Below are 13202 nucleotides of genomic sequence, written 5' to 3'. Positions count from 1 at the left end.
CTGGATCTTTTCGCTGTCTCCTTGTCTTGCATCTGAGATTATCCCAGTACGATTGCACCGATCCTAGTCTGGCATCTGAGTCGTTTCCTCACACGGAGAATACGGGTGGTGAGAACGTTTCCCTCTCGCCTTTTCCCAGCGGGGTTTCCGAAAAAGATGGTTTGATATGTCAACGCTTCCGAGATGCAGCTGTCCGTGCCAGTCCCTGTAGGGCCCAGTGAAGACCCGCAAAACGCACGTGTAGGAAGGCGCCCGCGTTCATTCTGTCTGCGTGCGGGGCCGGGAGGCAGGGTTCTTTGTCATATTTCTGAGAGTGTTTTGTCGTTCGTTGAAAAGAAACGGCTCGAATCTGTGCAAAGGGTGCGCGGAACCTCCCCTCGGAGCAGAAAGAGACAAGAAAACAGTTTTTAGTCAATCAGAGACCCGCCCAGGAAAGTTTGGCAACACGCAAAGCGTGAGCAGACTCGACTTGTTTCTCACACTTCGGGCAAGAGGCTTTCCAGCGCGTTTCTTCGCATCTGGAGAGCGGAAAAGAGAAACTCCCCCCTGTCGGCGAGAAAGAGGCCTAGAGCCGCGCAGGCACAGACGCGAGACTCCGGCACACACTTCCTTTCGAACGCCTCAGCAAAAATCGCACTGCGTTAAAAGTGCCCCCAGCTTGTCTCTCACTGTCAGGTTCTCACTTGCACTTCCTCTCGGCTGCTCTTTTGTCTTTCTGTATAGAAAGCGCCTTTTCTCTCTCTAGAATTTCGCCTCAGTGGTCTGCTGGGGAGGCGCCTGGGCGCGCGGGGTCTCTGGCAGAGAGTCGCCAGGCTTCTTCGACAGCCAAGGCAGCTGTTGCATGCGTTCAGCGTCGTAGCCTGAAAGTTCGATGACGTCACCCTTCCTGATGTGGTCTTCTGTGGGTGTGGCGCGATACGCTCCCGTCTGTGGATTCAGCTGAGCCTGGACGATGTGGAATCTGCAGGGGCGAGCAGAAAAGAGAAACGTTCAGCTGAAACGGTGTGCGAAAAAAGAACACAACCGAGTAGCAGACCATCAGACGGCATTCCTCCTACGGTTTGCTGCCTGGCCAACGGTGTCTTTAGGGGATCTTGAGACAAAAGGCAACCTTGTCAATTTGGCTATCCCTCTACTGGGCGCAGGGACTGAAACGCGCGATGCGTCTCCACCATGCGCGGGCCTCTGACGTCTAGACACTTTCTCCTTCTGGCGCGTAGACACACTCTCTCTCATGTGTTGCAAAACAGAGATTCAGACATGCACACAGACATATACATACGCATATACATATATATATATATATATACAAATACATATATATACATATATATATATATATATATATACGTCGCTGTCTGTGTGTGCCTCTCTTGAATCAAGGGTAGTTCACGTAAGGCTAGGTCTGTCCACGTAGCGCACGCAGAGAAACCGAGGAAATGTTCACGCGCAAAGCTCAGTGCATATGTCTCTGTAGCAGGGGGAGAGAGGCCCTGCGGGAAAGTCGTTGCTTCCGCCGACATGTTCTCTCGTGAAGGCGTATCTGGATGCCTCTCTCTCCGACTTCTGCCTGTCTGGGCTTCCTCTCAACCCCGTGTGTGGCCTGCCTCTCTGCGTGGTCTCCCGGCGATACGTCTTCCCGTACCTCACGAAATCCGAGGCGTCTTTCAGTTCGCGTATAAGCCTGTCAGTTGGCATGTGGAAAGGGTTCTCTCTCAGCAGCTGCGTCATTTGTCGCGTCACGTGAAACCTCGCCTCAAAGTCCTCCCCAAAGGTCTTGGCGCAAGCACGCAGAAAATCCCGGTACGGCCGACGGAGAGAGGGACAAGGGACTCCCTGAGTCTCTCCGTCAGCTGGCCCACGCGCTTCCGACTCTCTGCTGCGCTCCCTGTCTCGTGATTGTTTTTCACACAGAGAAGACGAAGAAGAGGAGGAAGAGGAGGAAGAGGAAGAGGAGGAAGAGGAGGAGGAAGAGGAGGAGGAGGAAGAAGAGGGAGGAGGAGGGGTAGAGCGCTCTAGGGCGGCACCTGTAGTTCTGGCAGCAGAAGCAAAGCGCCTGCGAAGAGGAGCAAAGGGACGAGTCATCGCGATGCAAGTGAGCGATCGGAGGGCCCCGGTAGAGAAACCCGGAGGAAGAAGCGCCATCTTGCCTCCTTTTTTTCTGGAAGAACGGAGAGAAAAGGCTGCCTTTTCCTGTGCTCTCGAAACGGGACTCGTGGAATCCGGGAGACGCAGGGTCGGCCGGAAAAGCTGTCTCGCGGGAGAAACCGCCCAGACCGAAGGAGCTGGGGCCAGCGAAGCGGCAAGCACAGAGCCCCGAACCTGGGTGGTTGGGCGCCTGAGAGCCCCGCGGAAGGCCAATCTGGAAAACAGGGAAAAAAGCTACGGAATCCCGTTCTGCCGCGCTTTCTTTGCCGCGACGGCGTTTTGCTGGTGGATCGCGGCGCGCGAGGCAAGGTCCAACGCAGTGTCAGTTCTGGAGTGTCGCGACACCGTGAGAGCGTCGAAAACGGGAAACTTTGGAAGGTAGAGGAGGGCGAGATGTAGACGCCTGGCAGCCTTTTTGCGGGGAGACAGAGACAGCGCGGAGGGCGTCCGAGGTGCGTCACCGACCTCCGCTTTTTCAAGTGTGTGCATGTGAGAAGTCGGAAGAGGTGCCGGCGAATTCCTCTGTAACACTTTCCACCGTGAAACGTGGAAGGGTCTTTTGGAGCAGAAAGCCCGCGAGAAATTTCACGCGAAAACTCTCCGGCGAAGCGCTTAGAGCGGGCGAACAGCGCAGCTGCGTTTGCTTCTGCATGCAAGATGCGAAACAGTCACAGGGCCAGGAGAGACGCGCGACACACACTCCGGAATTCCCGAGCGGCTTCTCCCCCCCCGAAGTGTAGATGGCCAATTCCAAAGACCTTTTCGAGACGCTGTGGTTCTCGGCTTTTCGCCAGCAAGAAGATTTCTTCCGCAATCGCGTCTGTTTCCCCTTGTGCGAGGCCGCCGAGAGCATTTTGACTCGGCCAGAGGACAGACACAGCTGAGACGCGACCGCAGTCCGCTCTGGGTCTGTATGTCTTGAGTAGAGAACTTCAAAGCGCGACATCGGCTGTATCTGTCGTTTCTTCACCTCTTCGTCTCCCGCTCATCACGAGGCATCAGGACAAACAGCCTCCTTCCGTCCCGTCGCTCTGGGGGTGGTGTTGTGCCGCCTGCTTTCCCACGCGGGGCTTTCTGTCGCGCCAAATGCTTCTCTGTCTCCACTCGTCCTTCATGGTCCAAAGAACGCCGAGTTTGCTTCCAGATCTCCCCGTCTTGCGTCCTTCGTTCTCCCCCTCGCCTTTCTCGGCTGCGCGGGGTCGAGAGTCGAACGCTGTGCGACCGGCTCTCGCCGCGAAACTCTTCTCCGTCTCGCCTCCTGTCCCCTCTCGACCAGTTCCGACCGCCCTCGCGTGCTCCCGTCTCACTGGGCCTTCCTCTTCTCTTTCGTGTTCCGCAACTCCGCAAACAATGGCGTCGCCCTTCACAGGCGGCCTGTCCGTCTGGGACGAGCGGCTCGTCTCCTCGCAACTCGCCGCGCTCTCGACGACAGCCTCACCCAGTCCGGCGCCTCCTGCTCCAGCGAACCAAGAGGCTGTAAGTTCTCAAAGAAAACTCCTTCGACACTTCCATCTCACACAAACAAGCCTCTCCAAAAGCAGAAACGACGTCACAAGGGCAGAAATTCATAGACATACATTCCTACATACATACGTACGTATGTACATTATACATACATATATACATATATATATATATATATATATTACATGTACAAATGTGTGCATTTCCACATATTGCGTTTCCAGGAAAAAACAATCATGTCCATATATCTAAGTAGATAGGTGCATGTGTATGTAAATCTTTGCTCTGTGTGTGTGAGTTTCTTTCATGGGTTTCTGTTGTTTTGCAGTTTCTGTGGCGGCGATGCATGCGCGTGTTTTTTTCACTCGGTCTTTGTCGTTCGTGCAGAACTCTGCGGCTGTCTCGGAGAAACAAGGCGGAAAAGACAAGAAGAGTTCCGGTTTTGTGACCCTCTACGACGCGGTCGTCAACGGCGACAAATGGCCGGCACCTCGGCCCTCTTCTCTGTCTCTGGAGGAAAAGTATCAACTCTGTCTCTCCGTTGCTCAAGAATGCATCCAACCCGAGGTAATCCCTGCCGTCTCCAGGCCCCCACAAGTGTGGTCTCCCTATATTATATATACGTATATATATATATATATATATATACATATATACATATACATATATATATATATATATATACATACGTACATGTATATATATATATATATATACGTATATATATATATATATACGTACATGTATGTATATGTATATATGCATGTGTATGCATATATATATATATATATATATATATATGTCAATGTTTGTAGGGAGAGACGGGTCGATAGGTTGCAGCAGTGCCACGTATACGCGGAGGAAATCCATTTCGCTTCAGAGTTTCCCCGATGATCGCTGTCGGTGCTTGCAAGGCGCTCTGCGCATGTGTTCTCGTCTTTTCTTCCATTTTTGGCTCCACTGTTCTTCAATTTTTGCCGTGTTTGTCGCCCTCGAGTATTTCTGTCGTGGCACGTGTGGACTCTCTCTCTCTGAAGGTTCCGCATCTTGCAGAGGTGCATTCTCTCCCCGTGTTCTCCCGTTTTCGTCTCTTGAAATGTTTTCTTCCCATCTTTTCCCTTGTTTTACTCTTTAGTCAAGTGCTTTCTCGCCCCAGTCTTCTGCTCCTTTTCACGTTTTCTCTCCTCTGATCGTTCTTTCTCTGTGTTCTTTCTCCTTCCTCTCCCCGTTTCTCTCGTTTCCGCTCCTCTCGACGTATTTCCTTTCGCGTCGCTTCGCTCCGCCGTGTGCCGTTCCCTCTCTTCTCTTTCGTGCGTCTTGAACTGTCCCTTTTTGTGCTTTTCGCGAGTCTCTGTCCCGCCTTTGCGCTCCCTCGGGTCTAAAGAAGCGGTGCCGTCGCAGATGGCGCTTCCTTCTCGCTCTAATCGCTCCTCTCGCTTTTTCCCTGTCTTCCAGGAGCTCCGATCGCTCCTCGAAAAGAAGCCTTTCCCTCTCTGCTACGACGGTTTCGAACCCAGCGGGCGCATGCACGTCGCCCAGGGTCTGCTGAAGGTCACGAACGTCAACAAGCTGACCAAGGCAGGCTGCGTCTTTGTCTTCTGGGTCGCCGACTGGTTCGCGATGCTCAACAACAAAATGAACGGCGATTTGAAGAAGGTGGGGGGGGGGGGGGGGACCGTTTGCGCGGCTTCTACTTGAATTAGCGATAGTGGAGAGAGTCGGCAACGGGATATTCGTTCTCACGGTGCACATTCAGTTTTCGAGGAGAGCCGTGCGCTCTCTGGCTGTTCTGCCTGCAGAGCAGAAAGAGCAAACACGAAGAGGGAGAGGAAGAATAGTGACAGCGGTGAAAGAGGGGAAGCGTAGTGAGGATTATAGCCGGAGAGAGGAAGAGGCGTCAATCTCTGTGCCTGGGGTTAAACCGTTCGGTTAGAGCTTGACCGTGCCTCTCTTCTAGGCCCCTGGAGCCTCGAAGACGGAGACGACAGTGGTGTGTTTTCCAGACCCAGCGAAAAAAGGGGGAGAGAACGTGCGCTGCATTTTTTCTCCAGATCCAAAAAGTCGGCGAATACTTCATTGAGGTGTGGAAAGCCGCAGGCATGGACATGCAAAATGTGCGGTTCCTCTGGGCGAGTGAAGAGATCAACAGAAACTCTGACCAGTACTGGGTCCAGGTCATGCAAATTGCTAGATCGTTCACAATCACGAGGTGAGAAACAGCCCTGAAAAACCGGTCGGAGAGAAACACAGGTGGCCAACAAAGAGACCGAATTTATGCGGTGAATGAAGTGTTGGAGCAGGATCGCTCGCTCGCAGCAAGATCTAAAGCAAAAGCATGCAAACAACTCTAGCGCCCTCGTGCAAGACAGAATGCTGGCATCTGCGTGCAAGCAGATGTATCCATCTACATATCTATGAGTATATATATATATATATATATATATATGTGGATACGTATGGGGACAGGCTGTATGTTGAACTCGATGGCCCAGTTAAAGGAGACTAGGGAAGAGGTGTGGAATCTAGACATCCCACTGTAGCTAGCGCTCCTGGAAGATTCCAGGCAGTCGCAGGCTATTGACGTCGCGGCAAAAAAAGCTGCGTTCGCGAAGGCTGAAGAGGGCGGAAGTCGAGTGCGCAAACGTTTCCCATTTCCCCATGTTTGACGCGTGGTACGAACTGGACAGTGGCTGCGGGGAGATTCTCCGTTTCAAACATCTGGGTTGGCGGGTATTTCCCAACCGGGAATCAATGGCTGAGGGCGCGGAAAGGCAGACTGTCCGTAGTAGTGCAAGATGCAGAGGTAGCGACTTCCAGATAGTTCAGAGATGTGTCTCCACGAGTGTTCTTCGGGGCCTCTGTCTTTCGGATTTTTCTACGGAACTCAATTCCAAAAGGGAGAAGCCGCCGGCCTTCATGGTGGGTCATAAAGCGAACCAAAACGTCGACGAAAGGTCTTGTTCCTCCCCGTTTTCAGGATCAAGCGCTGCTCTCAGATCATGGGTCGCCAAGAAGGAGACGAACAGCCCGCCGCACAAATCATGTATCCTTGCATGCAGGTGTGTACAGCCTGTTGTCGCTGCGTTTCGTCTCTGTCGAAGAATGTTTGTGCCCCGCGCGAGCTCGACTTTTGGCTTGCAAAAGGCCGCCCCTCAGAGGCAGAGAACAGCACAGAGTCCAACTCATGTTGTCAGCATACCTCAGAACACGGTTGTTCGCAAAAAGAAGGATCCCCCGCCTACAAGAAGTGCATGCGATTCTGACGGGTCATTTGGGCTCAGGATTCAAACACCCACTTGCCTACCCATATAGACACGTATGCATATATATATATATATATATATATGTGCATTTGTGTACGCGTCAACGTATATATATATATATATATATATATGTATTGCTTGCGAAGAAAGTGTCTGGAGAGGTGAGCAAGACTGACGCTACGTGTCGAGCGACGTCCGTGCCTCGCCCGCGTAAAGTTCGGCTGTTTCGCTCTGTTCGGTGTAAGTCTGTTTCCCCACCACTTCGGTCATGTGCGCCGCGAGGATACCCGTTCTTTCTTGTCTCCAGTGCGCGGATATTTTCTACCTGGGAGCGGATATCTGCCAGCTCGGCATGGACCAACGGAAAGTGAACATGCTCGCTCGCGAGTACTGCGACGAAATTAAGAGGAAACTGAAGCCCATCATTCTGTCCCACCAGATGCTTCCCGGTCTCCTGGAGGGCCAGGAGAAAATGAGCAAATCCAATCCCGACTCGGCTATCTTCATGGAGGATTCGGAAGTGGTAAGGCAAAATGCAACGGGATAGAGGGGAAACTGTGAGACGGCGGGAGGACTGGGAGATTGGGCGATCGACGAGCAGCCCCAAAGGAGGAGTTGGTATATGCGACAGTGAGGTCGCCGTTGTCCCAGAAGGGAATCTGCGTTGTTTTTATCCCCCCTCAACGGTGCATTTTTTTGCTGAGCGCCTCATGACTATAGAACGCAGGGGCATCCGAGAATGCGTGTGGTTGTCTCGCTGGGCTCCCTAGGAGAGGGTATACGCATCGCCCGGCTGTTAGGCGATGGGTATGGCAGCGGTATCCATATCCATATATATATATATATATATATATATAGGTATGGGGATATTCGTGTGTACCTATATTTCTATCTGTATATATATTTAAGCGAGTTAAGAACATCGAGTGGGGAAAGGGGCGTGCCGGGGCAAGCGTCTTGTTGGACTGTTCAGGGTTGCCTGCTCCGTTTTCGATTGGGCGCGTACACTTTCACAACCCTTCGTGCCTCGGGATTTGCCGGGTCTCTGTCCTTTCTCGCTTTCTTCCCTTCAGGAAGTGAATCGAAAAATCAAGAAGGCATTCTGTCCTCCGGGTGTCATTGACGGAAACCCCTGTGCAGTTTATGTGGAGAAGCTGATTTTCCCTGCCTTCGGAGAGTTCGCAGTGAAACGATCTGAAGCGAATGGGGGCAATGTGACGTACGCCACGGTTGACGAATTCAGAAATGCGTATATACACGGGGAGCTCCATCCAGGAGATCTGAAGGAAAGTCTGGCGCGTGAGCTCAATCGACGACTGGAGCCTGTTCGCAAGCACTTTACTGAAAACGAACACGCAAAGCAACTGCTGCAACAAATCAAAGCCTACAAAGTGACGAAATAAAATCGCGATGGCTTCGTCAATTTTTTTAACCTCAAGCATACCGGTCATACCTCTTTCCAAGTGCCTAGACACCCGGCGTAGTGTTTTGTATCCGTTGTGGGAGAGTGCTCGAAAAGTTTTGCCATTCTCACTCCACCGTTTCAAGGGGTCTCAAACGTGTTGAGAGAAGCCTATGTCTCGTCTGATCAGTGAATCTATGTATGGGAAGACATGCACGTTCAGATCCAACAGGTCTGGGCATGCGACGCGGCAGTAGCCTGCCGGCTCTTTGAAAGTCGCTGGAAGACTCCTTCAGCAAACGTGATAGAAAGACAAACATAAATTTTCTAGCTCTTCTCTCACAGAGGCGCGGTAAGATGTACACAGAGAAAGGAAAGTCCATCTGCTTAAGTGAAATTTTGCTACGCCCCTCTGCCCCAGTGACGCCGTTCTTGAGAGATTGCAGTATTGACGACCCAACGGACCGCTGTGTTAGGTGCCGTTTCAGCCAGCACAATGGATTAGCGCGCTCGCCTGGCTATCAGTAGGGGTATTACGATTACGATGCTTTGTGATTCTACGACACGGCAACGCACATTGAGTATACACGCAAGTGAACATTCGTTTGCCGAAACTACTGGTAACTGCTGGCCTCCCTCCACTGGCGCGAATCGGGGTGTGGAGCGGTACTACCTTACACAGGGGAACCAAGTCGTCGGCATTGTCAGAAAGGTCACTTGTGGGGAAAAACATTGAGATTACGCAATGCTGACACGAGAATGGTAGCTCTCAGCACACTATCCGGAGTTTAGAATGACACCATTCAGGTCAGAACAGGCATTGCGATGAAGTTTTTCGCCGAAAGTCCGTCGCATTCCTTCGCACGCCTACAAAGCACTATGTGGGTCTCTTTCCCCGCTTACTGCCATGCAATGTAAAAAGTGGAGTGATCCGCATGGTATTTTCAGTGGAACAGAAGAGACTTTCGGTTTGTTTCCTGGGTAAACACCCGTAGGGTTGCATGGTGTGTGAAAGCCAGAAACCCGTTTCCGTGGTCAAATTTTCACCGGACCCTCATGCCACTGCCTCCTGGTATTTTAACGCAGAGGGCAGGGGGAACTGTGTCAACTTGGCACGGATTCTAGTCCCTGGTTGCGAGATGGTGGCTTCTAGTGAAGCCTAAAAAAGAGGTACGACGGAAGTTTACCGATGTATTTAATACCCGTGAAATCAAGTCTCCACTGCAAAACTGCCGAAGCTTCTGACGGTTAAACCCGAGAAGCAAACGCCTCTTCTCCAATACGTTCATTTATTTGCCGGTGTATTTGGTGACGGCCTTCGTTCCCTCGGAAACAGCGTGCTTCGCGAGTTCGCCGGGGAGGACCAGACGAACGGCGGTTTGGATTTCCCGGGAGGACAGGGTGTCCTTCTTGTTGTACTTGCAGAGCTTGCCTGCCTCAGAGGCGATCTTGTCGAAGGTATCTGCAATGAAAGAAGTCATGATCATCATGGACTTCTTGCTGATGCCTGTCTCCGGGTGCACCTGCTTCAGAACTTTGAAGATGTAAGAGCTGTAGGACTCAGCTCTCTTCTTCTTGCCCTTGCCAGACTTGCCGGAAGCCTTGGGCTTGGCAGATTTCGCGGACTTCTTGGCCACCATTTTGTAAAAAACGACCGGAAAATGCAGCGTAAACGACTGGAGAGATGAGGGGAAAAGAACGCGTCAATGAGTTCGAAAACTAGAATATGATTCTAGTGAACCACCACCCTGCACATGTGCACATCACCCACAGGTCCCCCGTCGCAGCAGGCCGTACCGCAGAATGAGAAGTTGCACATGAACGTGTCGGCATACTGAAGACAAATGCGTGTCCCCCGTGGCCAGCAACCGTCGCAAAGGTGGCTAGCTCCTTGGTCGAATCAGCCCCACCCGGGTTGGTGCATTTTGCTTGGCAAAACCACATCGGACCACGAATGCTTTCTTCGAATCATCCGAGACAATCGATGATCCCCGCCCAGACAAAATGCATCAATCCGGCAGGCCCACGCGACACTGAGACGGGGACACTCCGCGCGGGAAGACATAAAAGAATGTGCACAGAGATACGCCCCCAGGCAGCGCCTTTCCTCTTTTCAGACTGCTTCGTCGGCCGGTCTGCCGACTGGCTCATGGTTACTTCGCTTTTTAGTGGTACCATAGATACCATTGCTTCGACAAGCTCAAAAAACCGATAGGCGATGAAAGGTGGAGTCGTGTGTCAGGCGAGTTGTGTAGAGCAAACCATGTGCCACGGTATACACGCAATCACCTCAGACAACAAATCTGCCACTCCAATGCAAATATCGAGAGAAGGACCGCAGTCCGTAGCGGTGTTCTGTGAATGGACCGTGAATGTTTCCGCGGTAAACAAAGCAGTTGGTTCGGACTGACTGCCTCTCCGACAGCATGGAGTTCTGGCAGGTTCTCTAACCATGCTTGAGATTTCCTGCCGGCCCACGACCGGGGTCCTGGCCGGGTATCAGCGGGCGAAGGGAGAGATCTATATTGTCCTCGAATGCACTAGAGAGCTTACCACGGCTCTGAGCATCCTCTTGGAGAGGTGTGAAAAGGAAAACGCAGGCACGCATTGATTTACGTAGTCGGGGACGGCGTTGAGCCGTACACTTCCTTGGAGGACAGAGAAAACTGCAACGAAAGTCGAGACCACTGTGAGTAAAAGTACGCACAGCCAGTGTCCGCAAACTTTTGTCACTTGTGGGAACTCAAACCGCTTTATATCAAGATACTGGGATTCCCTGGTTCAGGAAACTCTCGTGGATCAGCGACCTGCTCCGAAGCTTCTTAAATCTCTGACCGACCACGTCGGGGCTCTTCGTTCACAGTAGAGGCTCTGAGTGAAGCCGGATGTCAAACTTGCCCGTGAAAAAGCTCTGGAACTCTGGAGACATAGAGCCATCCACAACACGCCCAGTGTTAGCGCCCTCAAAACGGGCACTCTTCAGACGCCTGCCTGGGGAAAAACAGCCTATCGGAAGCTTCATAGGAGGCTGAAAAGGATCAGAAGGTGAGGGTGCGGCCTCTGTCGCCAAAAAAACGCCCGAGTGCGGAAGGAACTGATCTCCCACACCACGACGCTGTGTCTGAAGGCCACTGAGTCAGCGTACGGCCTTTCGCCAGATGTGCATTCTCGGCGCGTTACCTGATTCCGTCCACGTGAGGCTCGCTGCAACAGGCGAACTGTCGAGAAGACGCAAAGAGTTGATAGAAGGCAGTAGCTTTCGGTTTTCATCTGACTGCAAATACGCGGCGGGACCCTCCTGAGCGAAAAGGAACACCGCATTCAGCCCCCGTCACTCTTGGTGCAGGAACTGGGAAAGGATAGTAAAGTCCATCTCTTGAGATGCAGCCTCCAAAAGTTTTAGAGTGTCCTTCCAGAGACGTCAGCAAACGCCTCTGTCTTCTCTTCGATTGCCAACCTCTACCGTGGAAGAAAGTGCAGCAAGGGTGTGAAAGGAAAACAGCGCTCCTGCCTGTCTCCCGTGGGGTGTAGTTTCATCTCTCTGGCGAGGGAAGGCATAAATCCTGCTGCTATCATGAGCACATATAATGCACTCACCGGCATATTGAAGTTGTCAGTGGTCAGGCGATGAGAGAGCAAGGTCATACCTTGGTAGATTTTGAACACCTACAGTAGAGACACGGCACCTACTCGAAGCGGGACATGAGTCATGCCTTGTAGTTCTCGTGTGGGGAATCAGCATTCTTGGACAAACGGCAAGGCCCGTTTCGGCTCACATGTTCTAGGATAATGTCTTCAGTAATCTCGGTCTCGTCCTCTGAATCATCTTCTGTCTTTGTGTCCGGTACAGCTGGAAGCTGTGCTGTGATCAGGTAAGGCAACAGCCTGTACCCGTGCTGCAAACATTTGTTTGTTACAGAAGAAGCAGAGTTTAACGGCCATGAGCCAGCCAACTTATGCACAAAAGATAAACAGATACTGATGTCACGGAGAGCGAAAAGGATGTGTTTTTCCCTTCGAAGTCCACAATGTAGCGGAACGAGGGGATTCCTAATTTTTTACCCCACGGGTGTAACCCGTTCTGCATGACTTCAAGAAGACTTTTCCCCGGAAGACGAGGTAGTTTTCTGGACCAAATTCACGAGGACAGGACCCGACTAGTATGAGTGATTCCCTTGGCCACTACGACGTGACCAGCCTATCAGCTACCTGAAAGGCTCGGTAGCAAAGTTCCACTCCCGAAGTTATGCACCGTCTTTCACATAAAATTCCTGTCCAGAACTTGCGAGTTTGTCTGAAACAGTCGGACTGACCAGTTCAGTGAAGTAAAGAATGCGAATCCGAGGCAGGGCCTGTTTCTTTGCAAGGATGAGACATGAAGCATGACACAGGAAATGTCGAGTTGTGTATGCTACTTGTTCATGGCCCACGGAAGCCGGTAGAGGTTTGAATGTGTCCCGTGCTTTAGTCTGTGCAAGAATTCGTTCCAGATTCGATGAAAGATATAACATACAACACGTTTCGAGGTCACCGGCAGGAAACACACTGTCGGCCCTCATGTCGGATGGAGCGACAGCTTCGACATAGACCCACATGTTCATGGAAAAATGTTGAGGGATTACGCGTGATCGAGAATAATCTTCCGCAGAAATTCAGCTCTCAATGGCCGACGATAGGACAGGCACTGTCTCATCTAGGAAAGTGTTTGAGCTACAGCTATGCAGAGTTCTTGAATCACTAAAACAGGAGAAAGCACTTAGTGCTTACTCCGAGGAGCGGGATTGAGCAGCCCCCCCCTCTTGCGGTAAATTCGGCACTACCATACGCTCTCAGCAGTAGAGGCGTAACCCGAGTCGACTATGAGAAGTGTGACGAAGCCGGAAAACAATCGAATATGCTATTGAACAACAGGAGAAAAGGGAAAG

At 51.7% G+C, this 13202-nt stretch overlaps 2 protein-coding genes across 2 annotated transcripts; one reads left to right on the top strand and one right to left on the bottom strand.

The window, feature by feature from the left end:
• Positions 1-3498: 3498 nt before the first annotated feature.
• On the top strand, positions 3499-8278 carry NCLIV_066920 (hypothetical protein; the record flags this gene model as incomplete). The annotated part of the gene is made up of 7 exons (XM_003886243.1): positions 3499-3624; positions 4000-4179; positions 5068-5268; positions 5664-5821; positions 6590-6671; positions 7183-7398; positions 7949-8278. 7 exons carry the CDS (start codon positions 3499-3501, stop codon positions 8276-8278), a joined length of 1293 nt encoding a protein of 430 aa, XP_003886292.1.
• A 1288-nt stretch (positions 8279-9566) lies between these two features.
• Positions 9567-9917, bottom strand: NCLIV_066910 (Histone H2B, related; the record flags this gene model as incomplete). Its single annotated transcript, XM_003886242.1, has 1 exon — positions 9567-9917. One exon carries the CDS (start codon positions 9915-9917, stop codon positions 9567-9569), a length of 351 nt encoding a protein of 116 aa, XP_003886291.1.
• Between the last annotated feature and the right edge of the window lie 3285 nt (positions 9918-13202).

The sequence above is a fragment of the Neospora caninum genome, chromosome XII, assembly GCF_000208865.1.
Source record: "Neospora caninum Liverpool complete genome, chromosome XII".
Classification (NCBI taxonomy): Eukaryota; Apicomplexa; class Conoidasida; order Eucoccidiorida; family Sarcocystidae; genus Neospora; species Neospora caninum.
Note: the sequence above shows the minus strand (reverse complement) of the source record. Positions and strands in the feature narration are given on the sequence as shown.